The sequence below is a fragment of the Scheffersomyces xylosifermentans genome (genome assembly GCF_036884685.1).
Source record: "Scheffersomyces xylosifermentans strain CBS 12540 chromosome Unknown RJT20scaffold_3, whole genome shotgun sequence".
Lineage (NCBI taxonomy): Eukaryota > Fungi > Ascomycota > Pichiomycetes > Serinales > Debaryomycetaceae > Scheffersomyces > Scheffersomyces xylosifermentans.
This window is the reverse complement of record NW_027042941.1, coordinates 1,296,807-1,320,562: the sequence shown is the minus strand read 5'-3', so window position 1 is coordinate 1,320,562 and position 23,756 is coordinate 1,296,807. Positions and strand designations below refer to the sequence as shown.

Sequence of the window (23,756 nt, the reverse complement as noted above, 5' to 3'; positions counted from 1 at the left end):
TGCAGCAAAAAAACATCCTGTGTCGCACCCTTCAATCGGGATATTTCAACCCATACACCTCCCAAAATCAGAACTAGCTCTCTATTTCTCTCACTTTTCTCTGTCTTTCTCTACCATTCCACCACCACCTCTCACCTCCCATTTACACCTCTACACCCACCACAGCTAACCTGTAAAATCTGCATGCTCTAAATGATGTCATACATCCCACCTCTCCTCGCCTACATGCACTCCCTTCCTCCCCGATGCGCTTTCCACTCACCATATATAAGTAATACGTTATCGCCATAGTTAAGGCATCTGGTGATGATTATATAGTATCCATTCACGTTTGTATAGGTGAATTGACTAGACTAGCAATACAATTAACAATTCTCCAGCAGCGAAGTTGTTCATAGCACAATAATAACCCCACCAAATCCACAATGTCACACAGCAAACCAACGTCGCCTGCGGTACAAGCCGTAGCATCCCCACAGTTCCAGTCGTATCTCAACAACGACGGTATCGATGAGTTGACACCAATCTCCAGAAAACACCGTGTTTCCAATCTCTCGTTATCAGACTTGAACCAATGGCAAAACGGTCTCACAAAGCTCTCGTCAAGCACCTCGCTTTCGAACTCTTCCAATAACTTGAAGAAGGCAGACTCCCTCGTCAAGTTGTCGAGAAACTCGTCTATCATCAGAAGAAAGAAGAAGACTGTGATCGACCATCCTAGAGTGGCCTCGTACGCTTTCTGCTTCGATATCGATGGTGTGATCTTGCGTGGTCCAGAAACCATCCCAGAAGCCGCTCCAGCCTTGAGAATGCTCAATGGTGAAAATAAGTACAACATCACCGTGCCTACCATCTTCGTCACCAATGGAGGAGGAAAACCAGAACTGGCCAGATCGGACGATCTTTCCAAAAGACTTGGCGTGAAAATCACACCTGAACAAATCATTCAAGGTCATACTCCAATGAAAGATCTTGTCGGAGTTTACAAAAACGTTCTTGTCGTTGGTGGTGTAGGTAATGTGTGCAGAAACGTGGCTGAATCCTATGGCTTTGAACACGTATATACTCCACTCGATATATTGAAGTGGAATCCAGCAGTTACGCCTTACCACGACTTATCTCCCGAGGAAATCGCTGCTGCAAAAGACGTAGACTTCTCCAAAGTCTCTATCGAGGCCATTCTTGTGTTTGCTGACTCCAGAAACTGGGCAGCCGATCAACAAATTATCTTGGAGTTGCTCTTAAGTAAAAATGGTGTCATGGGTACTGAAAGTACTACTTATGACGAAGGTCCAGCTATCTATTTTGCTCATTCGGACTTCATTTGGGCCACCAACTACAAGTTGTCCAGATATGGTATGGGTGCTCTTCAAGTCTCAATTGCGGCCTTATACCGTGAACACACCGGCCATGAATTGAAGGTGAATCGTTTTGGTAAGCCACAAAAGGGTACCTTCAAGTTTGCCAACAAGGTCTTGACCCATTGGCGTCAAGGTGTCTTGGATCAGCATTTGAAGAAACTTTCTATAAATGATCCTAACTCTCACGAGGCTGATATTTTGATCAACGAAGACGGTGATGAGATAATTAACCAGTCAAAGTTGGAAACATACGATTCCGAATCTGATGAAGATAGCGCTGCCGAAATCGAGATTAAAGAACCTTTGGCTCGTGTAGGAAACGAGGACAAGATTAAGTTAGAATTACCTCCAGCATCCACGGTATACTTCGTAGGAGACACTCCAGAATCAGATATTAGATTTGCTAATTCACATGATGCCTCATGGCATTCTATTCTTGTGAAGACAGGTGTGTACAAGGCAGGTACTGTTCCAAAGTATGCACCAAAGCACACATGTGAGAACGTCTTGGAAGCCGTAGAATATGCAATTGAGCGTGAGCATCAGAAAGAATTAGCAGAATGGAACGAAACAGTTGACGATGATGATGACAAGGGATCTAGAATTAACTTCGCTGACTTGATGATGACACCATCTGACACTGCCAAGCCTGAGAAGGTCGTCCAGAAGGAAACAATTGTCCGTAAAACACGTCCTTTGGTTGTAACGGAACACGAGGAACTTGAAGTTCCTACCTTGTTGAGTCAAGAGATCGCCAAGGTCAAGGACGTTAAAGTGGACAAGCCATGATAAAGAGTCTTTCATTGTATATTTATGATGGATTTTGCAGAAAAAGCCTGGCTCTCAGTATATTAGTTCCTGGAAGTCAATCGCAATTATCCATGAATAGTTCATGCTTTCTGCAAGCATTCGGCAATTGATATTGTTTATCTTAATTACAACTATTATTTAGTATTATTAGCGCGAATTACAAGCTTATAAACCTAGTGATTTTTGTCAGTAAGTGATGGCTATATCACGAATAACGTCATCAAGTAGTTTATTTATATCATATCCTATTTAATATTGAGAGACATATTCTTCATCGACCTAGCTTGTAGTCTCTACGATTTGCGAGTCTTTCTAAGCAGTTGTGAAACCATGTTTTTAGTTACCAGACCAGAAGAATACCTTCTTAAGATCAAACGAAGCGACTTCCGTTGCATTGTCACTACTATTTCCAACATAGACCTGATATTCTCCACTCTGCACAGACCATTGCATTTGGTATTCATCGAAGAATGAAACCGACTCTTTCAATGACAAGTTAGAGATGACGGTCTCTTTGGAACCAGCCTTCAAAAACAATTTCTCGAAACCTTTCAATTCCTTAATCGGTCTGATAACGTCAGAATCCTTCTTACCAATATATATCTGTACAACTTCAGATCCATCAACCTTACCAGAATTAGTTACTTTGACTGACACTTCTAAGTTGTCTTCAGATTCATCAACTCTAACCTTCAAGTCACTGAAGTCAAAGGTTGTGTAGGATAAACCGAATCCAAAGGGGAATGCCACCTCTCTTTGCATTTTCTCGTAGAATCTGTATCCAACAAAGATATCTTCACTATACAAAACTCTGCCTCTCTCGGTCTTAAAGTTCAAGTATGCTGGGTTATCAATGTTTCTGTGTGGGAAAGATAACGACAACTTTCCACTTGGGTTAACGTCACCAAATAACACGTCCGCGATACCATTACCTGCTTCATTACCACCATACCAAGCTTGCACTAAGGCTTTAGCTTTTGGCAACCAAGGCATCTCAACTGGAGTACCAGATTGGTTGACAATGACTGTGTTGGGGTTTTCGGCCAAAACTGCTTCGATCAACTTGTTCTGAAGACCAACTAATTCCATGTGTGTTCTGTCAAATCCTTCAGCTTCCCATTCTTGGTTCAATCCGATGTTCAAGACCACCTTGTCAGCCTCCTTGGCCAATTTTGCTGCATTCTTGATTTCCTCTTCGGGGTCGATTACCTTTGCTAATCCCAAGTTAACACCTCCTCCACCACTGACAACAGTAGCTTCACCCTGAGGAACAGTAAAGGTTGGACCTGAGCTAAATTCAATTCTAACCTTGTAGGTCTTTCCTTTTTCTAACTGGATTCTACCCTTTTCTTCGGCCGAACCGGAGTTGAAGAACGAATTACCTCTTCTCTGGTTAGTCTTGTTATCCACAACCAACTTCTCGTCAACGTAAATAACAGCAGTTCCAACCACGGAAGCACCAAATTCGTATTCTGCGGTTTCCTCAGGCGTGAAGTCACCGTCAAAGTCGACGTAAAACACAAAATCCATGGCTTGGTGGTTGTAATAGTCTACAAGGAAAACATAAGATATATCTAAATTGTACTCGTCAATCAAGGTTCTGTTGGGTGTCCCTCTTGGTTCACGGTAAAATTTCAAGTTGTAACCTGGTTTTCCAGTAATTGGGTTAGTCAAGTTTGGAGCCAAACCTGGCAATAATCTATGTCCGTAAGCACCGACCGTGTACTCGGGCTTTTTTGTAGTTTTTGCAGCAATTGAATCATAGGGAGTAGTGGTGTAATAAGCTCTTAGCGAGGCAGAACCACCACCGCAATAGGCAGCATACTTGGCATTTGGCCCAAGAACTACGATTTTCTCGTCTTTCTTCAATGGCAACACATTGTCTTCATTTTTGAGCAAAACAACCGAATCCTGAGCCAACTTCCTTAGGAGTTTTCTGGTTTCTGGGGTGTTATTATCGGTATCCTCCGGAGCGTTTTCCGGGACCCCGGATTGGAGTGCATATTTCACGAGCTTGAGAACGTTTCTCACTCTGTCATCAACATGATTCATATGGAGTTCCTTAGTGACTATCATGGCTCTAACTTCAGTGGCACGCCTAAAGGTTGGAGGTCCGGGCATTTCAATATCGAGCCCATTTTCAATAGACTTGTTATTGGTGTAACATCCGTACCAATCACTCATAATGGTACCGTCCCATTTCCACTCGTCTCTTAAGATCTGCTGGAGGAATTTGTGCGACTGCGAAACACGATCACCATTGATTTTATTGTATGCCGTCATAAGAGCCCTCGGATTGGAGTATTTGATTGCAAGTCGGAATGGCTCGAGGTAGAGTTCACGAAGGGCTCTCTCTGTCACCACCGAGTTGGAAGAGTTCCGTTCGTCTTCTAAGTCGTTACAAACGAAGTGCTTCACGGTGGCTGCAATACCTTCGTCCTGAATTCCTCTGACAATTGCGGCTGCAGCTTGTCCAGATAAATGCGGATCTTCACTGAAAGATTCAAATCCACGGCCTCCCAAAGGTCCTCTTTGAATATTCATAGTTGGTCCCAAAATGACATGAGCACCTTTGTGCTTTGCTTCAACACCCATCAATTGACCGGCTTCAAATAATAAGTCTTTATCGAATGTAGCAGCCAAACCAGTTCCACATGGGAAACAGGCAGAAGGAACGCTGTTGAAGAACTTGGTGCCTCTTAATCCATTTGGTCCATCTGAAAAACGGAGACTTGGTATTCCCAATCTCTTCACTCCATAGGTATGCCAGAAATCAATTCCAGCGATTAAGCCGATTTTTTCTTCCAAAGTCAAAAGGCTCAAGATCTCGTCTATGTCGAATTTTGCAGTCGTCATTGCTGTACGTAAACTCGGTCCTTTTGTGCTAGTAGAATAGGTTCGTTAGTAGCCCATCCACAGCAGTAATGTCTTCAAACGAGAGTTTGTTCCAGCATTACTAACGAGACTGGGATCAGAGCCGTTTATATAATTTTCAAGTTCCCCCACCTCCAACCTTCTTCCCGCAGGTTATACCGATGGGAACATTGTCGAATTGGGAAACCATGCCTGCGTGGGTTATATACTGAGAAGGGAAGCTTTCCGTTTGCAATACTGCTTCGATGCGACGTTGGCAGGTTATTCTGACAACATACAACACACCATATGTGCGTCTACTACCATATTGTTCCGGAAAGCTAACTACATATCGAGATCTTATCGAGTTGTGCCAGCTTCTGACGTATGGTTTCTACTCCTAATTGAGCCATGGCCAGAATGGGCTTTCAAACCCCAGGGACAGTGACGGATATTTCCCGATCCCGCGAATTTCTTCGAGAATACCTCCGCAGCCACTACCACCATCAACCTTGCTACCTGGGTCAAAGCCAACATTTCCCCATAAACCGTTATGTCTCTCCCGTTGAGCCTAACATTACCATCCATCATAGAGGAAGGTCCAACAAGATGCGAAATGTGGAGCAGTGGGGGGAGCCTGTATGTAGTGGTAACTGTTCAGCAAGGAAATGGCCTGCATCAACATGTAGGAGTATGTTAGTTTGTATTATGTAAGTGTAACCGAGAGCATAGTATGGGGAGGTAAATATGGGGTTCCATCAGTTTAGACTAGAGAAAGCAACGGAGTTAGTGGCTTCATCGTTTGTTCGATTCGTATAGAACGGCTAGGGGATGGAGGCTGGACATGTGTGTTTTATTATGTAGTAAGTGATATTATTATTTATTGCTGCGTTCTACTTATCTTTATTATATAGCATTACTTAATTGTTTAAATGTGTTGCATATGTATTGCATTATGCGTTGGTATTATGCAGTGGTATTATGTATTTGGATTGGATAATGTTTTGTTTTAATTTAATATATCGGTTAAGGGATAGATATTATCGGTTATAACAGATATACCAATTATGAAGTTAGAATGAATCTTGGACTCGGGGTTGCTATTAGGTAGAACCAAAATATTCCAGAATGACAAACGCAGATATTATTCATAGTACTGGCATTTATCTACTTCAGATTCATATGAAAACTCTTAAATGTAGTAGCGTAAAATGGCCAATGTATTTGCTTTTATGTGGTTCCTTTCCAGGTTATCTAATCAAGCGACATTGGACTTGATCTTGGCAATTATAACCCAGTACCAAGGTGGGAGGAGCAAAGCCTTCAATAAGTCTCGTGCAATGTTCAAGTCGTTCGTCTTATGTAGTTTTAATGTTTCCTCTCTTGCTTTGCGTCTACCATCATACGGGTCATGGTATAATGTACTTAATAAGAATTCTCTAGTAAACCACCAAAAATGTCCCAAAGGATATGACATCAAGATCCTCCACATCATGGTTGACTCGAAGAAGCTAAATTGACCCCGTAACAAGTCTCCTATGGCCTTGAAAAGCAGTCCATCCATGATTCCATATAAAACTGTGTGAAACCATGGCACATATGCTGTCTTGATAGTGAAGAAGCCTAGCATGTTAACCTCTAAGTCAGGGTTACTACGACACCAAATGTAAAGTAGAATGTCATCGAGCAATACGCCTAGCAAAGTGGATGCTTTAAATCCGAGTCTGTAGTGGCCATACGAGGCAAGCAAAATGATGGACACGCAAATTTGAAGTATGAAATAGAAGTAGTCGATAGACTTATTTCTATCTATGTATTTTTGAAGTATATCCATCTGGCGTTCATTCAATTTCTTTGCTGAACTTGGTAGTAATGCTGGCCTTGTGAAAAAAGATTCTTCAAGTAATCGACAAGATCGCACCAAAAAGAAGATGTTGATGAGTAATTCTACTGATAACTCATTGAAATAAAAGAAGGAGGAAAAGAATCGCCAACTTTGATTGTTGAAAGCCTTTTCCGCATTGAAGAAGAGCGACGTCTTGCTTACCAACTTTAAGCTTATGGCGGTAGCTGTGGCAAAGATAGCAACTGCCCAATAACGAGTCACTGGAGGTATTCCTCTTACCCAGTCACCTACGCGTTCCATGCTGGAGTAGTTGTATAATTATGGATTCTTCGTTGACTTGGAGTGATTGACACTTTCCGTTACTCGATCAGCAAATTGCAAAGTGCTATCTAATTTGATTTTTGGTCCAATGCGATGGAATGTGGTGACAATTAGCAGGATTTCTATATTCTTTTCCCGAAGTTGTCCCCAATTGACTCTGAGTTTGTAGTTATTTGTTATTCTTTTTTCAACTATAAATGGGCTTTTCCGTATTGCAATTGCTTATATATTTGATAAATTCTGGCTATGCAAAGGAAAGAGTAGTAATATGTTGGCACTTTCTTGTCTTTCTTTATTGTGGATTTGATACCGTATTGTGTAAGTCGTCTTCTTCTTGTTGTTTGCAACAATCGCTTTGTACTTGAAAGGGAATCTTGTGGTAAACGCAATTCCGGAATTAGGTGAAAAGAACGCCTGCTATCAAATAATCTGTTCAATATTCTATCGGATCAGCGGTATCTCTATTCTCTGATGTCAAGACCGTAGCTATTTCGCCTTTGTTTCTAATTGTCTTCCAACTAATACAACAAGCGCTAGAATACATATATATTTCACAGTTAGATATGTTCTCACATAATCACTACATAAAACTCATATTTAATATGCATTCCATCCATAGTTAACTATTGTCTATGCCTTTTCGCATTCTGGCATTCTCGCATTCTCGCATTTTCTCTCATAGTTAACATTGCTATGTACACCCAGCCATAGTGAACGAACGAACAGACTCACAGTTACATTCCCCATAGTTATTCAAAAATGCTACGTAAGCGTCTACTTGGAAGATTCGCATCCACACCGCCAGATTCTGTATGTTCACATACTAGTCATTATACATATTTAGCCACTAAACATTGTGTCGTACATGTAGCGTAGATACTAATGTCTAACAACAAGTTTATGTCTTATTGAAGCTCATATCATGATTCTTACTCATATGTTATATTCTACTATATTCTATTAAGATCCTAAATTCTATTCTAACAACTCAACTGATTCAATTCCTACCAATTTCTTCCAGAGAGGGTCCTCAAGACCTTAAAAAAAAAAAAGGCGGAGATCACAAGACGCAATAAATGTATACATACAATGAAACAGCTCAAATGTTAACACTCTCATCGTACCTACAATGTATACTGTGTAACCTTCAACATGTTAATTTTCCAGTACACTATTCTCTCACAAGCATGGATACGAGCTGTAAACAGATAAACTACTTTCTCATATACCTCGTTTCTCATATACCTCGTTTCTCATATAGCTCGTACCACTTGTAACGTGATTGAGCTTTGTCTTCTTTTTGCATCTTCATATGCCATATGTCATATGCCATATGTCATATGTCGCAGCACCCTCTTGTCTCTTCCTTCTCCTCACTCATTACTCATTATCTTTTTCTGTCTCCGACATACTAACTGACCACCGTTCGTTCCTCTCTCTGATACCTTCACGTTCTTCCTCGTTTCGCATCTGCTTTTGTCTCTGATTTCACCGTGATGTCACTGGAATTGTCACTGGCGGCGATAAATCCAGTGAGATAAAAACGAGACTCATTTTTTGGTAATGTCTTTTTTTTTGTTGCAAACTGATGGAACTGAATGACCAAGTGCCACCATGATCTCGCCATATACTGATGTTCTTAATATGAATCAAGATATACATATAGACATAGACTCCCTCATAGAGCCAGTCAGTGGCTACGACAGACCAGAAAACGAACCCATCCTCGAACCGTTCCGATACTTGGAAGCGATCCCTGGCAACAACCAAGGTGTCCGCACGCGATTCTTAATTGCCTTCAACACGTTATATTTCCATATCGGCCACAAAGAACTCTTGGATTCCATAGGAGAAATCATCTCCATCTTTCACAACTCATCTTTACTTATTGATGACATCGAGGACTCGTCCGAGTACAGAAGAGGCGTTCCCGCCGCCCATACTAAGTATGGTGTTCCTTTGACTATCAACTGCGGCAACTTGATGTATTTCATAGCCCTCCAAAAGGCTCAAATAACGCTACCAGACCTATACAAGAGATTGAATCCAAGCTTAGAAATCGACATGGATAAGCACAAGTTTGAAACTTCTCAAATCTTGATCGATGAGATGCTTAATTTGCACCATGGTCAAGGGTTAGATATCTACTGGAGAGATTACTTGCCAAAGGACCAGAAGGACTTGCCCTTGATCGAAGATTATTTACTGATGGTAAAAGATAAGACTGGAGGTTTATTCAGATTATCTATCAAGCTTTTGGGACTCTTTTCCTCAAGAGAAACACGCGATCTTATTCCTATAGCCAACCTTTTGGGTATAATCTATCAAGTTAGAGATGATTATATGAACTTGACAAGCACAAAGTACTCCCATATGAAGGGTATTAAAGGAGAAGATTTGGTTGAGGGTAAATTGTCATTACCTATTCTCCATTGTTTGCGTCACTCAAAGGAATCCCCTGTCCATGAACTACTATACACCACAAAATCCAGCGATGAAAGGAAGGCTAAAATTGAGTTGATTGCTGACAGTATCGAATACATGAAAGACGTATCAGGATCTCTCGATTTCACCTTGAATTTACTCCATTCTTACCATGGAAAGGTCAAGCAAATGATTGCAGCAACAGCGGAGGAGAATGCCGATGATTCACTCTTGCTACAAATAGTCGACCAATTATGTAACTTATGATCTAATTATTACATTTTCTAGCCATTCAGGGTTAGCCCTATAGATCACAATTATTTATTAAATGAATAACGCACACGAGCATATTACCATGTTTTTCAATGTTAATTATACCAAAGGAATCTCGCGTTTTAGTTTATCTCTTAACAATTCCCTCAGGCTTTCAAAGCCATTTAATGCATCGAAGAAGGAGTCAATATCACTGCTGTTAAAGAAACTTACAGTACTCAAGGAGTTCTTGTTGTACGAATCATTGTAATATTCTTCTGTTAATGCAAACTTCTGTCTTTCTAGTTCAAGGTTTTTGTGTAGTAAACGATGGTGTAATGCTATATCGATGGCGCTTTTAGACGGATCTCTATCTGTATTAGAATTGATAAGTTTTATCATATCGGAGTAGCTGTTGTCGAATGTCACTTTATCTTGGAAATTATTGAACTCGGTTACTTTATCCAATGGAATTGGAACTTCTGTGCAACCATCTCTCTTAATAACTCGTGCTTGGCTAGGCACTGGATTTACGGTTGCTCTTGAATATTTGGGTCTTGATATTTTATTTGCTGGGGGCTTTACTACCATCGATGCTGTGGCAGTCTTCTCTTTCAATTTTCTCGTTGCCGAACGGGTGTATCGTAAGGGAACTATATCTGGTACTACCTCATCGGCTTGTTCCTCATACTTTACAAAAACCTTACAAGATCTCCGTGGGGGGATATCTTTTTCTAGATTTTTTTTGAGTAACTCATTATAACGTCGTATATCTTCATCAACTTCACTCTTATGTCTTCGTACTCTCCTTTGTACCATATTGAATTAAGATGACCATAACCACACTCTCCAGACAAGTAACCATACAAAAATAATATAGTTATATATATTCAAGATTTGCACGTGACTTGCGATGCCCCAAACTTATGGAAATATTGAAAAATTACTGGATAGACGGTACTTGTTGATTATCAAGATTAGTATTTGATAGTAAAAATGTTGTACGTGATAGGATTGGGATTATCATACGAATCCGACATTACCGTTCGTGGGTTGGAAACCGTCAAAAAATGCAAAAGAGTGTATTTGGAAGCCTATACTTCTATCCTTATGGCAGCAGATCAGACTTCTCTTGAGAAGTTCTATGGCCGTGAAATCATACTTGCTGACCGTGAATTGGTAGAAACTGGCTCTGATAAGATCTTAGAAGGAGCTGAAGAAGACGATATTGCATTCTTGGTTGTTGGAGATCCTTTTGGAGCTACCACACATACTGACTTGATCATTCGTGCTCGTGAGCTTGGAATAAAGGTGGAAGCCATTCATAATGCTTCTGTGATGAACGCCGTAGGCGCTTGTGGCTTACAATTATATCAATTTGGACAAACAGTCTCTTTGGTTTTCTTCACAGACAGCTGGAGACCAGACTCCTTCTATTCTAAGGTCATGGAAAACAGAAAAATCGGTTTACATACCTTATTGTTACTTGACATCAAGGTCAAGGAACAGAGCATAGAAAACATGGCTCGTGGAAGATTGATCTATGAACCTCCAAGATACATGGACATTGCCACTGCTGCTAGTCAGTTGTTGGAAATCGAAGAATTAAGGGGCGAAAAGGCGTATACCCCCGATACTCCTTGTGTAGCTATTTCCAGATTAGGATCTCCAACTCAAACCTTCAAAGCTGCTTCTTTGCAAGAGTTAGCTGAGTATGATTCTGGGGAGCCATTGCATTCATTAATTATGTTGGGCCGTCAAGTTCACGACTTGGAGTTGGAATATTTGTACCAATACGTTGATGACAAAGAGAAGTTCAAGAAGTTGGTTGAGGCTGACCAGGAGTACTTCAAACCACCTCCATTTGTTCCAGAAGATGAGGAGGACATGAGTGATTAGTTATTCAACTAGTTGAGCCACAGAGAACTATGAGGATGCCAAGAGGAATTGTAAGTTGAATATAGTGTCAATAGAACCGTAATATATTACCTGTAATAGCATGATTTTAGATATAGTCTAAGGAAAGGAGTAGCATCTCCCTTTTATTTATAATTCTTGTATTAGTTACTCTATTTTAATATACACCAATAAGAAGTTAACGCCTTCTTCTTGTTAGTTTACTCATTCTTCTTCTTTTCCTCCTCAATCAACTCGGTACAGATGTTCTCATTAATATCCCAAATCATCCAGTCAAACCACCCTAACCACGCGGGGAATATCGTCACCAAGTGCCAGAGACTATGTGCATCGACCAAGTCAAAGAAAATTGGAGGGAAATCAAATATCTCTAAACTCATTCCCAAGGATACTATAGTGCAGAGCAATAGTGGATACAAAGAGTATAACTTGGCCAGTCTTGAGAAAAAGCTAGGCAATATGATACGGCGGAAGTTGATATAATGGAGATGCGATAAGTTGACAGTTTTCTCGTTTGGACCCACCTCTTCGTAGTAATATTTTGAGTAAAGGTTGTAGCACACTCCGAATAAGAAACAATTCTGAATTACTCCAATCGTTATGTTTGCTTGCATGTTGTAAGTATAGGACCAATCCGTCACGAGTCTATATATATGAGCCGAATATGCTGCAACACAAAGCGTGGTAAAAAAGAGTCTCCAATGCCAGTTATCTGGTTTATGGAGGTTGAACAAACGTGCTCCTAATGTATGGAACCCTGCTAGCACTGTTAATCCAGCGAAATAGTAGTCCAAATGCTCTGTTATCTCAAAGTCTCGGATGTGAAATATCGTAGAGCAAGTCCAAGCCATGACAGTTATTGCCGACATTGCTATAACATTAGCATACTGCCACTTCAACGTGGTGCTGTTAGCCATCTTCATAGCAGACCAGACCTTCTTGAAGCCAATATAGTTAACGTAGAGATTTCCCAATGAGAAAATTACGGATGCAACCTCTTGAATACCTCCAATTCTCCAAAATGGCCATTTTCCATGGAATTGAAGAATTTCCTGGTCTCGTTTCCGACGTTCCGCCGTGATAACCCTTTGGCATTGATAATCACAATTAGACTCACAGTCCCATAATAATGCTCGCAAGTACCATGGCAAGGGCATCTCCATGAAATGCCAGTGTCCGTTGTAGTACTTCCACTCATAGTTGGAGTCTGGACGAGTCAATTCGTCCCGAAACTCTCTTTGTACGATGTGATATGGGTTTCTGTGACACGAGATCTGCTCACATTGGTAGAGACAGTCATGGAATGCCATCAAGTCGTCTCCAGGAGACGCCAATGCTGGTGAGATTAGAGACGTCAAACCAGTGACGACCACCCATAGCACAGAGTGTAGTATATGCATAGTGCAAGTTGTGTCGAAGCTGTTCGATACGAAGTGGTGTGAACAGAACAATAATTCGTGGATCCAAAACTTATGATTTAGCGATGAATAAAATGTTTAGTGAGGATTTTTTCACTACCAAGAAAAGTGAGCGTAGGGAGAATAGCGAGAGAAGCTTGTAAGAACGGGAGGGAGAGAGAGGAAGAGAGAAAGAGAGAGTACTACTTTTTAGCTACATTGTTGGGATACTGGAGAGAGTCCTTTCTGGAAAATCGATTGTAGTACTTGGTTTGTACATGATAATATAGTTTTAAGGTAGGCGACTAACCAAGTGTCAACCAATTATTCATTCGTTTTAGAGAAAGTACAAGAAATGAGTGTTGCTGTATCAATTTTGTGGTCTAAACTTTGACATTTTGTCTAAGAATTTTCTGCATTAGCGAGAGGTTCTCCTGATAGAAATTACTACCACAGCAACGATATCACTGCATGGATTCATGGCCCGGTGCGAGAGATTAGAAGATATTAGGGAGGAATTTGTCCCATTTACGACAAAATTGCCGAGAACTTGGCGATAGGCATGGACCGAAAGGCTCGTAACGGACATTGACGGAGGAACCCTGGATACGACTATATCATGGGATTTTAACGTTATTTTGATATGTTTGTAAGGACAATTCGATGGAGTTGTTTTGAAAGACTTGACTTAAAAGAAGATGTTTTTTGATTGCATTATTTGTGCAAAGCAATGCATTTTGGCTAGAAGAAGTAATGACTACCTGAGTCGTAGGAAGAACAAAGATTTTTTCATGAATTCATACAAATTTTAAAGAATTTGTTAAATAAGCTCAACCATAGAATGGAAATGGTAAAATGTTATTAAAAAGACCAAGCTTCTAATATGATTTGCCAAATTCATATAAAAACGAAAGTAAATATATACCGTAACTTTAAACTGACTCCTCTTACAGAATTTGCACCCAATATTTTTCCTTATAAATGTTTATATTATCCTTAAATAACATAGCTAAAAAACTAAAGAGAATTGAAAAGCATCCGGAATACATACTCGTACACATATTCATAAACAACAGTTTACTCTGACATTTAAAACCTATTACATTCTCACATATGCAGCTACCAGAACCGCCTGAGACAGTGCCTGATCTAGTACTTGTCACCAAAGAACAATTCATAGTTACCATAGTCATGAGGCATAGTGGTAAATGAGAAGTCACCATTAGCAGAAGTGAGACCCGTTGTAGGAGCCATCTCTTGAGGCACAAAGAATTGTTGGAAATCAATCAACGACTTTAAATTGTTATTTGGGTCATCAATGAAATTGTAGTCGTTCAAGATACGGAAGTCCATATCATCCAATTCGGAATCCAACATTTTGTCAACCTGGTCTTTCTCCTGGGTTGCGTTGTTCTTGGCAGAAGTCAAGGCATCAATCATCTCCCCTATGATCACGGCATATCTTTCAGCTCCTGGGTTGGTTGGTGCAAAGTGATTCAAAATGTTGATGGCCATCTTGGCACAGTTGAAAAGGTCAGTTTCTGTGTAGTCTTCATCTTCATAACCTCCATTTACAATACCAATACCAATGAGGATAGAACCATAGAAACAACAAGTGATGACTATGTAACATTCTTTCCTCATGCATTCCTTGTAAGTCGTATTCATGTAATAGTTCATAAGCTTGATTGCAAGAATGGAAGCTTTCATAGCTGCCTGGTAGAAATGTTTCGACAATGACTTGTTCTTGATAGGTGTCTTCTTCAACTCGGGAGACAATTTCGAAACAGCCTCATACATAAAGAAGGGGCGACTCAACAACATAATGGCATAGAGCTGCAATAAGTGAATAAGTAACAAGATGTGCGTATTTTCGTGGTTTTCGTTGTTTGGAATTTCCGTTGGCTTCATAATGTTCTCAATTGCCAATTGCAGGTCCAAATTAATGGACCAAAGCTTGAGATCAATTGCAAGCTTCTTGGTGCGGTTGATGTCGATGATACGGTCTCTGTAGAAGTTACCAACGATCTTACCAATTAACAGGGAAATTTTGGTCAACTCAATTTGAGCCTTGGTATTGAAATCGGCACCAGAAGTGACACCAAGATCAGTTTGGTACTTGGCAGGATCGTCCCAATCATAGTCACTAATAGTAAGAGGTCTACCAATGAAGATAGAAGCAATACGATCTGAGACATAAAGGGAACGAGCCAACTTCTTACGATAAAGAATTTCTTCTGGCTTGTATGAGAACTGCTCATTGACGAAATTACGATGCATTCCAAGAGATTGAGCGTATTTGATAGCGAGGTTCAAGTGAATCCAACCTGTCGACTTCTTGATGGTTGCTTGATAGTAGAAGAAAGTGATGTAGTGTACTTGAACCACCCAAATTTCAGAGTCCTGGACAGTATCTTTTAACAAGTTTAATCCAGTCTTCAAAAAAGCTTCAGACACTGGAGAAGCGTACGTGTCGCTATTGTAGTCATTGTAAAGAGCACCAACGGCCAAAACAAGGTAAACAATAATGTTTTGCACTAAATTTTCTGGAGTAACTTCTCCGTTGCTTTCATACACTGGATCAACATAATTACTGTGGAAGGAGTCCATGTCCATCACGAAGTAGGAGTCGTTGATATTTCTCTTGAACATCTCAACATACAAGTCAGCTTCGTGACGAGGAGGGAGTGGTACATTCACGAAGTCCCTTGGCACGAAGTAAGGCTTGTCAACAACTGGACAACATTGAAGGTTCTCGGTAAATGGAGTACGGCCCACATATTGAATAAATACGTTTCTCGTTTCGTATAAAAGCGAAAGTGGAGAAGTTTCACCCATGTATCTGAAGGTACCCGAGTTGTCGTTCAAGAGAATGACACACTTTCCATTTTGATTGGAAATTCCGTTATGTGCTACAAGTCCGTTGGAAGTTCCTTGTCCCAGAGGACCTGGAGAGAAATCCTTCTCGTCATTGAGCGGAAACGAAAGTAAAGGCTGAAGGGACTTAGGAATATATGTGTTACCGTTCGAGGACAAAGGTGAATGAATAGAAGCTGGAGATGAATCCGAATTAGGGCCGGTTAAACCGGTCGAATGTGAATGGAGAGAAACAATACTTGCAGCAGATGATGGTGGAGTAGATCCAGTGGATTCTGGAGAAGAATCGTTAATTGATGATACACTATTGCTAGAAGGATGGCGACGGTTTGAGTGAGGATTGGCAGTTGTAATGTAGTTCTCCATTAATTCATCAGCACCGATTTTCAGGGCTGCTTGAACTTTCTTGAGTTGAGCTATTCTCTCAGACTTTAGCGAACGCTTGTCAATGATCGTGTAAGTACATTCAGCACCCTTTTTCACACATAAAGTACATGGCTTTTCACCAGTACACTTGAACTTTCTCTTCTTACAGGTATCACAAGCAGTAGAAACCTTTTGTCTCTTTTCAGGAGGAAGTTTTCTGATACGTTTCTTTGGTTGTGGAACTCTTGGAATGGAGTTATTTGCAGCATCAAGGGATGTTAAATCTTGGTGTTGAAGCTGGAGCTGTGGTGGGTGGAGCTCTTGCTTGATTTGCTGATTTGCGTATGGGTTAGCATGCTGCATTTGAGGTTGTTGGTTCTCTTGTTGGTTACCGCCCTGAAGGGAAACTAATTCCTGTTGTTGGAGGTGGAGCTGTTGTGGATGGAGCTCTTGTTGGTTAGTATATGGGTTAGCATGTTGCATTTGAGGTTGTTGGTTTTGTTGAAGATTTTGTTGGTTGCCGTCTTGAAGGTCCACGGGGAATGGTGCAAACATATTGTGATATTGTATATGGTATCACACACTTGGCTGCTTAAGAGGGGAAGCTTGCCGAAGAATGGTATTGTCAATTAAAAATTATCAAGTCCAGTTCAAATCACTTAAATTATGATACTAGGAACTGTTGAATGACCAGAGTCGAACTTTCTTGATTCTTTGAAACTCTTGGAGTGGTTTTAGAGGGCTGGGATAGTTGGACGTTAGCCGCTGGAGGATGAAACAGTGTGAAACGTAAGCCAAAGGAGATTACGACAATTTATCAACTGATAGGCACTGAGCTATCAACTTCTGTGTTTCAAACTTTCGATCTTTTAAATATTCAACTAGTCAACCAGGTCAGTATATTCCTACCTTGTCTGGCTAAATTGTAAGATGACTGTGTTTCGTCCAGTGGGGCTAAATCATATATATTTATATATATAGGTAGCCATATATGGAGGAGCCAGGGTGATGTAATTATTAACAGACGCAGTAAGTTTGAGAAACAGCAGGGAAATAATATTAAATAGTAAGGATAATAAAATCGAGAATAATGGTCATAGTAGTAGAATGATAATAATATTCAGATTAAGGATGGGAAAAAATGAATAATAATCTGGCTTGCTGTGATTGTTCTCCGATATTATTAAGGTTTGTCGGAGGCTTTATGCCTGATATTATTCTCCGGTATCCTTTAGAAAGTGTACTTTGTACGAGAGTAGAAGTGCAAAGGGGATAAGGTAGTGTGTAATGTGTGCTGTGATCCAAATATTAGAAGCTTCCATACACTGTTACCTTATTGTGAATATTTTGCTCTTGGACTGATCTTTTTTCCTTGGTAGAATATCGTTTGGTAGATGGTGGCACCAAGTGTGACACACATTTTTATTCGCCCAAGCCCGAAGCATGTTGAACGTTTTCTCAAAACTGAACAGGGAACGATAAAAAAAAGAAATCAAAGAGGTGCATACAGGGGGAGAAATTATGCTATATACATCACCGGGTTGTAGAAGGTGCAGGTAGCTGCACTTTCCAATTTTGGGTCCATGTCTCAATACAGGTAAAGCGCTTGCACACAGTGGCTGTTAGTGCAAAGTCTAGAAATGGAAGATCCAGAAATGCCAGATAATAACTGAAGTCTAGATATTATTTTTGTGTCGCAAACAGATCAGGTAGTCCTATTGGAGGTGTTGAAACAATAAGGTTTTACGAAAAAATTTTGGTCGTGTCCCATCTTAGTCATACAGTTTGTAACGATGGACGGGATCCTTTCCCACGGGCTCTGAGTTAGAAATAAACATGGGGTGGACTTGAAGTTAAAGTTTGAGTTGAATTTAGCCCACTTAAACTTTTGATGTCAGTTGCCACCTATGTCGTTTGATTTCTTTTGGAAGCCTGTGTCATCGGAGAGGGTACCAATTCTAAGGGGACCACAGCACCAACTAGACTTTGCAGTAGTGGCATCATCAATGTGCCATCAAAGTACATCCGTCAGGCACCTTTCGATTAGACGATAGCGCACTTTTGATGCCACAAACAGCACAAATCTACACCGATCAGATCGTCCACTCGGTGGTGCCATAGACTTATGCGCCAACTGCATACTTCGGACTGATTGGAAAAGACGAGAGCAGACAAACTTCCGTCCGAACGAATGACGTTGTGCCAGTAGTATTTTGTGCTTAGCACTTAAAAAGCTTATAGTTTAATCCCACTCATGCACTAGCCACTCTTCTTTGTTAGCATATGTCGAAAGGGAATCCCATTAGATATCACAGCCCCTATTGGGTCTTTAACCCCTCTGAATTTCCCCCCAACTTGCCTTGTGGGGTTTAAAGTTAGACTACTTAAAATTGTCGATCAATCTTATATCCGTTATCTTATTGCGCCACGGCACTCCTATTATTTAAAGTATTTTAATAATTGGGAATAAGTTATTGAATAACGTCTAAGGAATATTCTAGACTCTCATCACTCTTTATTTTGCACATCTAAGATCGTGGAATCTTTGCCGCAGAAGAATAAGATCGTATGAAAATGAGGAGTTGGCCCACAGATTAGCCAGATCCACTTTGCTATAGTCCCTTCTCTGTGGATCATCTAGAAATCGTCACCGAGTTTGTTACTACTGGCGCCATATCTGTCGCCAGGCTGTGGTCGTCTCTTTTGATCCTGCTTTGAGTGGTGGCTAATGATATGGCCTTTTTACCGGTACCTGTATGTATCTATTATCAATTTCTCAAGGCCTTTTGCTAAACAGTACATGCAGAGCACTAATAGACTAGTTAGACATCACAATGATTGCATCTCCGCCTCTGTCGATTAAAAAAATTGAAATCGTCTCTTAGACACGGCATCTCGAGATGCATACGAATTGGGTATCGCTTGTTGGTTTGTTGGTAGTATTGGAATATGAGTAATTATAATTAAGTAGTCCTGTCAATATGCGTACGCATATAATCGTCGTATTTAAATTTTATCATTACCGGGAAATTGTTGCGGAAGTATGACATGGCCACTTCAAATCAAATAAACTCAGTGTAATCCATCGTTGTTGCCAGTAAAATAAATTGAACCTTTTTCAGATTCCATGTAATTTTCTATACACTCTTTTCTTCGAATATATGCTTGCTTCATTCTTCCAGAACATTCAAAAAAACAACAGCAATTCCAAACGGCAAAGTGGAAGCAACTTACACGACACCAGCTCCTGTCTAGCAAGTGCCAAAGGTAAGGGCATCTTTGCAAAACCAAACTTGTATTGCGGAACAGATGTATTATCTCTTTTGGAAAAATCATGATAACAAACACGTGACCCAGAGAAAATTCCGTTTCTGTATTGCCCCAATTGATGCCATCGCCCTATCAGACCAAATTCGGTGTCGCTTACTTCGCAAGTATTTCCTATTTGGGTGGTCGACTATGGATAGCTATAAAAGTATAAGATTGCATCTTTAAGTATATGGACTTCATTTGACTTTAGATCAGTAAACAAGAAGGATTCCTTGGGAAATTACGAATCAAGTTAACCCTTTTCACCTACAGCTCACAAATAGTACAATATGGCTGTCACATCAAATACAACTACTGAAACAAAATCAAGCGTCGAACCAACCACCTTATCAGTGCAATCTTCTACACAGAAGGGTTACCAGGTTACTACTCGTGGATCACACAATATCGCCAAGGGCGCCGCTCATCCGTACCAATTACCTAAGTTCACAGATAAAGCTGCTGAGCGTAAATGGGCTTTGCAACATATGGCTGGAGCATTCCGTGTATTTGCGAGAAAGGGATACACCGAGGGAACTGCTGGTCATATCTCTATTCGTGATCCCATAGACACCGACACTTTCTGGATTAATCCTTTGGCCAAACATTTTGGATTGATTAAAGCTAGTGATTTGGTCCATGTAGATGAGGAAGGGAATATTTTACCAGACGGTGCACAAACTGCAATCAACGCCGCTGGTTTTGCCATTCATTCTGCTTTGCATCAAGCTAGACCAGACGTAAATGCCGCCTGTCATACTCATTCTGTCTATGGGAAGGCTTGGTCTGCTTTTGGAAAGCCTTTGGATATGTTGAACCAAGATGTCACTACATTTTATAAAAGTCATGCTGTTTATGAAGATTTTGGTGGCGTTGCTCTTGAAGCTGAGGAAGGTAGGCACATCGCTAAAGCCATTGGCAACGGAAAAGCAGCCATATTGCAAAATCATGGTTTGTTAACTGTTGGACAAACCGTGGATGAAGCTGCATATCTTTTTACCCTCTTCGAGAGAAGCTGTGAAGTTCAGTTATTAGCACAGGCTGCTTTACGTCCTGGTGAAGAGTTAAAAGTAATTGGTGATGCAGAAGCTGCATATACTGAGCATCAGGCAGGAGATCCAGAAACCTTGTACACCGAGTTCCAGCCAGATTATGAGATGGAAGTATACTTGAATGATGACTTTTTGAACTGAGAGGTCGCAACGCAACTCTCAAGGAGTGTTTTCATCTATTGCCCGTTGTTTCAAAAGTTACCGTCATCACAATTCATTCAATAGGTATTAGTTCGCTTTTATTCATGTAAATTTTCATAAGTATATACAAGAATCTCTTCATTTAAAGCATCTACGTTGCCCTTTCCCATATCTCGATTGTTTGCATTGTTCTCGATAGAACTTCCATGGCAAATAACAATTCTATCGAAGTTCAAAATGCTACATGTAAACCAACTGTAAATTCTCAGAGAAGCCAGCACCCAGCGAATTTAATTTATTCCTTTATCAACTTTCCATTTCATAATCAGCACCACTCTTAACATCCGCTTCAACCCCGTTACTCAAAACTGTAGGACTTGATGAAATAACCTGTAACGGAGGAATCCTCGATTTGTAATCAGGGGCAGCAAAGCTATAGACAGTATTGACAACAGCTACTTGAGTAAGCCTATTTTTTTTACCAACAATTTAATGGCTCCATGAAAACAGTTCTGTCGTGCTTAATTGGTGACCTTGATGATTATTTCTTTACCATACTTGAAATGTGCCAAGCGCACCCATATTAAACTTGTCGTCGTAAAGGGACAAGAGTCAAAAACAATATTCGGAGAGATTTCCTTCTACGGTCTTGACCCTCATCAAATTAACCCATTGCTGCACTTGGTTTACTACTTGGGTCTTCTGTTGTCTATATTAAATCCATATGACGGAACAAAATGCAAAATTTATAGTCGCACTTTTTTGCACCCTAATCTCCGACTAAGTCCACAGAATAAGGTTTTTGTCATGAAGCCATGTATCTCCGGTAGATTACAACCATTAAGCTCCGGACTGTACCGATGTAACTGATTTGGATGATATAGGATTGGCTTTAAGAAGTCTCAGAAATCAATGGTAACACAATCAGTACCACATTCAGCATTGCCGGTACTTCCCCTTCTGGCAATCCCCTCTTCGGCATAATACGGAAGAATGCATCGTAATGGTGACAATCCCTTCCACGGAAGTATGAATTCTGAAGGCACACTTACGGCTACGCTTGAGTGAACACATCTCTACAAAAAATAAAAGCTGCAAGAGATGTGTGTCAAGAAGATTGACCCAGTATAATATTTTGTCTGCTATCGGTCCAACTTAGTATTCAATTCCTGTTTTGAGGAATTGCGGCCTTTTTAGTTTAATGGATTTTAGTTTGAAGTTGAGGGCTCTATTCAATGAGGTACTCAACGTTAGGACTTTTATAACATTGATTTAGGTAAACAGAAAAAGTTATAGCTAATGAATTTCTATGAGATAATTGGCAGATGGCATTCACACTAAACTTCAATTTTTTTAATTTAATATGCCTTGGAAAACCTTACGGAAATCCTCTTTTCCGTTTTTCTCGATGACATTGCCATGACACATGATAATTCTATCAAAATCTAAACTATCGATGGTTTTGATTGCATTTTTAGACCCTTCCGTCTTCGTCTGCACTAAGTCATTCATCATCCATCTACCTACAACACTATCAGGTTGCAAATAACGAGTGATGAAAGACCATCCTGAATGTGGGTAGAATGGTTTCTGAATACCAGCCTTTTCTGAATATTGCTCCAATTCAACTTCACCGTTCGTAGTACCTGGTAAACCAACTGCGAACAACGTGTCGCCCAAAAATAATGTCTTGCTAGCAGGGTGGAACAAGACCAATTCTCTGTTCTTATGTTTGCACATGTAGATCACTTCTAAGTTTTCTGTGAAAGAAGGTCTTGTGATACCTAATTCAATGAGTTCCTTCGATTTGAGTAGCTTTCCATTTCCATTCTCCCATCCAATCTTGATGTCAACATCAACATCATCGTTTAACTTCGTGGCCTTTGCTGCAATAATTTGCACTTCTGGATATTTCAATTTGTACTGGGAAGCAGCGATATTATGCTTTACATTAACAACAACAATATAAGCTATATTGTAATCCTTTTCGTCTCCAACAAGTTCGTCAACAGCTTCCTTGAATATAGCCTCATCGTACTTTATGGGCGACCAAATAATGATATCTTTGCCAAACTTCAAGAGAGCCATACGTGCTCCCACATTTATTTTGTCCAATACGGAGAAAGGACAAGAAACAATAACGAGGTTTGGCAAGATTCGCCTAACAACGGCGTTCAATGGATCACTATATCCCATGTTGGTGTCGATATGGCGAAGTCATCTCAAGAAAGAAAGGTGGTACGAAATAGAAACGGATTTATAGTTTTCCAGCCGCGCATTAACATAACGCTGATGTACTGATGTTTCCATGAAGTCACTTCTACCCCACAAAGCAGCTATCAGGAATTGATCATCCGTTATCACATTGATTCTAATATCATGGTTTATCAGCGAATGTTCAATTGAAGAACTCTGTATGTCTAATAACTAGATTTAGATTAAAGATATGAAGCTAGAACGTTACCTTATCTACATAGGCGGGAGTCGTTTCCTTTTGTTTTTCGCAGCATGATTTGTTCTAGAAGGACCCTGGTAAACCCCCACCAATACAGCCAGTAACTGTGGTTACTCAAAAGTCAGTGTGCATTTTGCAATTATATCTGGTTAGTTCCTTTGCAACATTCTTATACAGTATTATTCAGATGAATGTCGCACATCTCTCAAGAAAATGGCCACTTCATATCCATAATATTGAGACTCCCATATCAACCAAAAATGACCCTTCTGTAGTAAATCAATTGATCAATGGGCGCGACATTGAGTAAGATTCAGTTATGATGGGTTTGAGCTAAGACAAGCAGTATTGCTCTTTGTGTGTCCGCAAAACCGG

At 40.3% G+C, this 23,756-nt stretch overlaps 10 protein-coding genes across 10 annotated transcripts; 4 read left to right on the top strand and 6 right to left on the bottom strand. All coding sequences in view use genetic code 12, as the record gives it.

Moving 5' to 3' along the window:
* Positions 1 to 326: 326 nt before the first annotated feature.
* Positions 327 to 2,357, top strand: RJT20DRAFT_127208 (uncharacterized protein). Its single transcript, XM_064916953.1, has one exon. It carries the CDS (start codon positions 426 to 428, stop codon positions 2,148 to 2,150), a length of 1,725 nt encoding a protein of 574 aa, XP_064775151.1. The 5' UTR covers positions 327 to 425; the 3' UTR covers positions 2,151 to 2,357.
* RJT20DRAFT_127207 (beta-glucosidase) lies at positions 2,358 to 5,178 on the bottom strand. Its single transcript, XM_064916952.1, has one exon. The coding sequence runs from the start codon at positions 5,025 to 5,027 to the stop codon at positions 2,508 to 2,510; it is 2,520 nt and encodes an 839-aa protein (XP_064775150.1). The 5' UTR covers positions 5,028 to 5,178; the 3' UTR covers positions 2,358 to 2,507.
* A 1,104-nt stretch (positions 5,179 to 6,282) lies between these two features.
* RJT20DRAFT_134367 (uncharacterized protein) lies at positions 6,283 to 7,170 on the bottom strand (the record flags this gene model as incomplete). Its single annotated transcript, XM_064918308.1, has 1 exon — positions 6,283 to 7,170. One exon carries the CDS (start codon positions 7,168 to 7,170, stop codon positions 6,283 to 6,285), a length of 888 nt encoding a protein of 295 aa, XP_064775149.1.
* Positions 7,171 to 8,835: 1,665 nt separating this feature from the next.
* On the top strand, positions 8,836 to 9,882 carry BTS1 (farnesyltranstransferase; the record flags this gene model as incomplete). Its single annotated transcript, XM_064921548.1, has 1 exon — positions 8,836 to 9,882. One exon carries the CDS (start codon positions 8,836 to 8,838, stop codon positions 9,880 to 9,882), a length of 1,047 nt encoding a protein of 348 aa, XP_064775148.1.
* On the bottom strand, positions 9,828 to 10,800 carry RJT20DRAFT_147777 (uncharacterized protein). The gene has a single exon (XM_064918938.1). It carries the CDS (start codon positions 10,684 to 10,686, stop codon positions 9,988 to 9,990), a length of 699 nt encoding a protein of 232 aa, XP_064775147.1. The 5' UTR covers positions 10,687 to 10,800; the 3' UTR covers positions 9,828 to 9,987.
* A 1-nt stretch (position 10,801) lies between these two features.
* RJT20DRAFT_36952 (uncharacterized protein) lies at positions 10,802 to 11,875 on the top strand. Its single transcript, XM_064919872.1, has one exon. It carries the CDS (start codon positions 10,864 to 10,866, stop codon positions 11,764 to 11,766), a length of 903 nt encoding a protein of 300 aa, XP_064775146.1. The 5' UTR covers positions 10,802 to 10,863; the 3' UTR covers positions 11,767 to 11,875.
* A 31-nt stretch (positions 11,876 to 11,906) lies between these two features.
* RJT20DRAFT_127205 (uncharacterized protein) lies at positions 11,907 to 13,320 on the bottom strand. The gene has a single exon (XM_064916951.1). The coding sequence runs from the start codon at positions 13,182 to 13,184 to the stop codon at positions 11,985 to 11,987; it is 1,200 nt and encodes a 399-aa protein (XP_064775145.1). The 5' UTR covers positions 13,185 to 13,320; the 3' UTR covers positions 11,907 to 11,984.
* An 833-nt stretch (positions 13,321 to 14,153) lies between these two features.
* FGR27 (Fgr27p) lies at positions 14,154 to 17,469 on the bottom strand. The gene has a single exon (XM_064916950.1). The coding sequence runs from the start codon at positions 16,977 to 16,979 to the stop codon at positions 14,331 to 14,333; it is 2,649 nt and encodes an 882-aa protein (XP_064775144.1). The 5' UTR covers positions 16,980 to 17,469; the 3' UTR covers positions 14,154 to 14,330.
* Positions 17,470 to 19,892: 2,423 nt separating this feature from the next.
* On the top strand, positions 19,893 to 21,195 carry RJT20DRAFT_36919 (uncharacterized protein). Its single transcript, XM_064919870.1, has one exon. It carries the CDS (start codon positions 20,024 to 20,026, stop codon positions 20,924 to 20,926), a length of 903 nt encoding a protein of 300 aa, XP_064775143.1. The 5' UTR covers positions 19,893 to 20,023; the 3' UTR covers positions 20,927 to 21,195.
* An 842-nt stretch (positions 21,196 to 22,037) lies between these two features.
* RJT20DRAFT_36929 (uncharacterized protein) lies at positions 22,038 to 23,319 on the bottom strand. The gene has a single exon (XM_064919871.1). The coding sequence runs from the start codon at positions 23,120 to 23,122 to the stop codon at positions 22,280 to 22,282; it is 843 nt and encodes a 280-aa protein (XP_064775142.1). The 5' UTR covers positions 23,123 to 23,319; the 3' UTR covers positions 22,038 to 22,279.
* Positions 23,320 to 23,756: the final 437 nt, after the last annotated feature.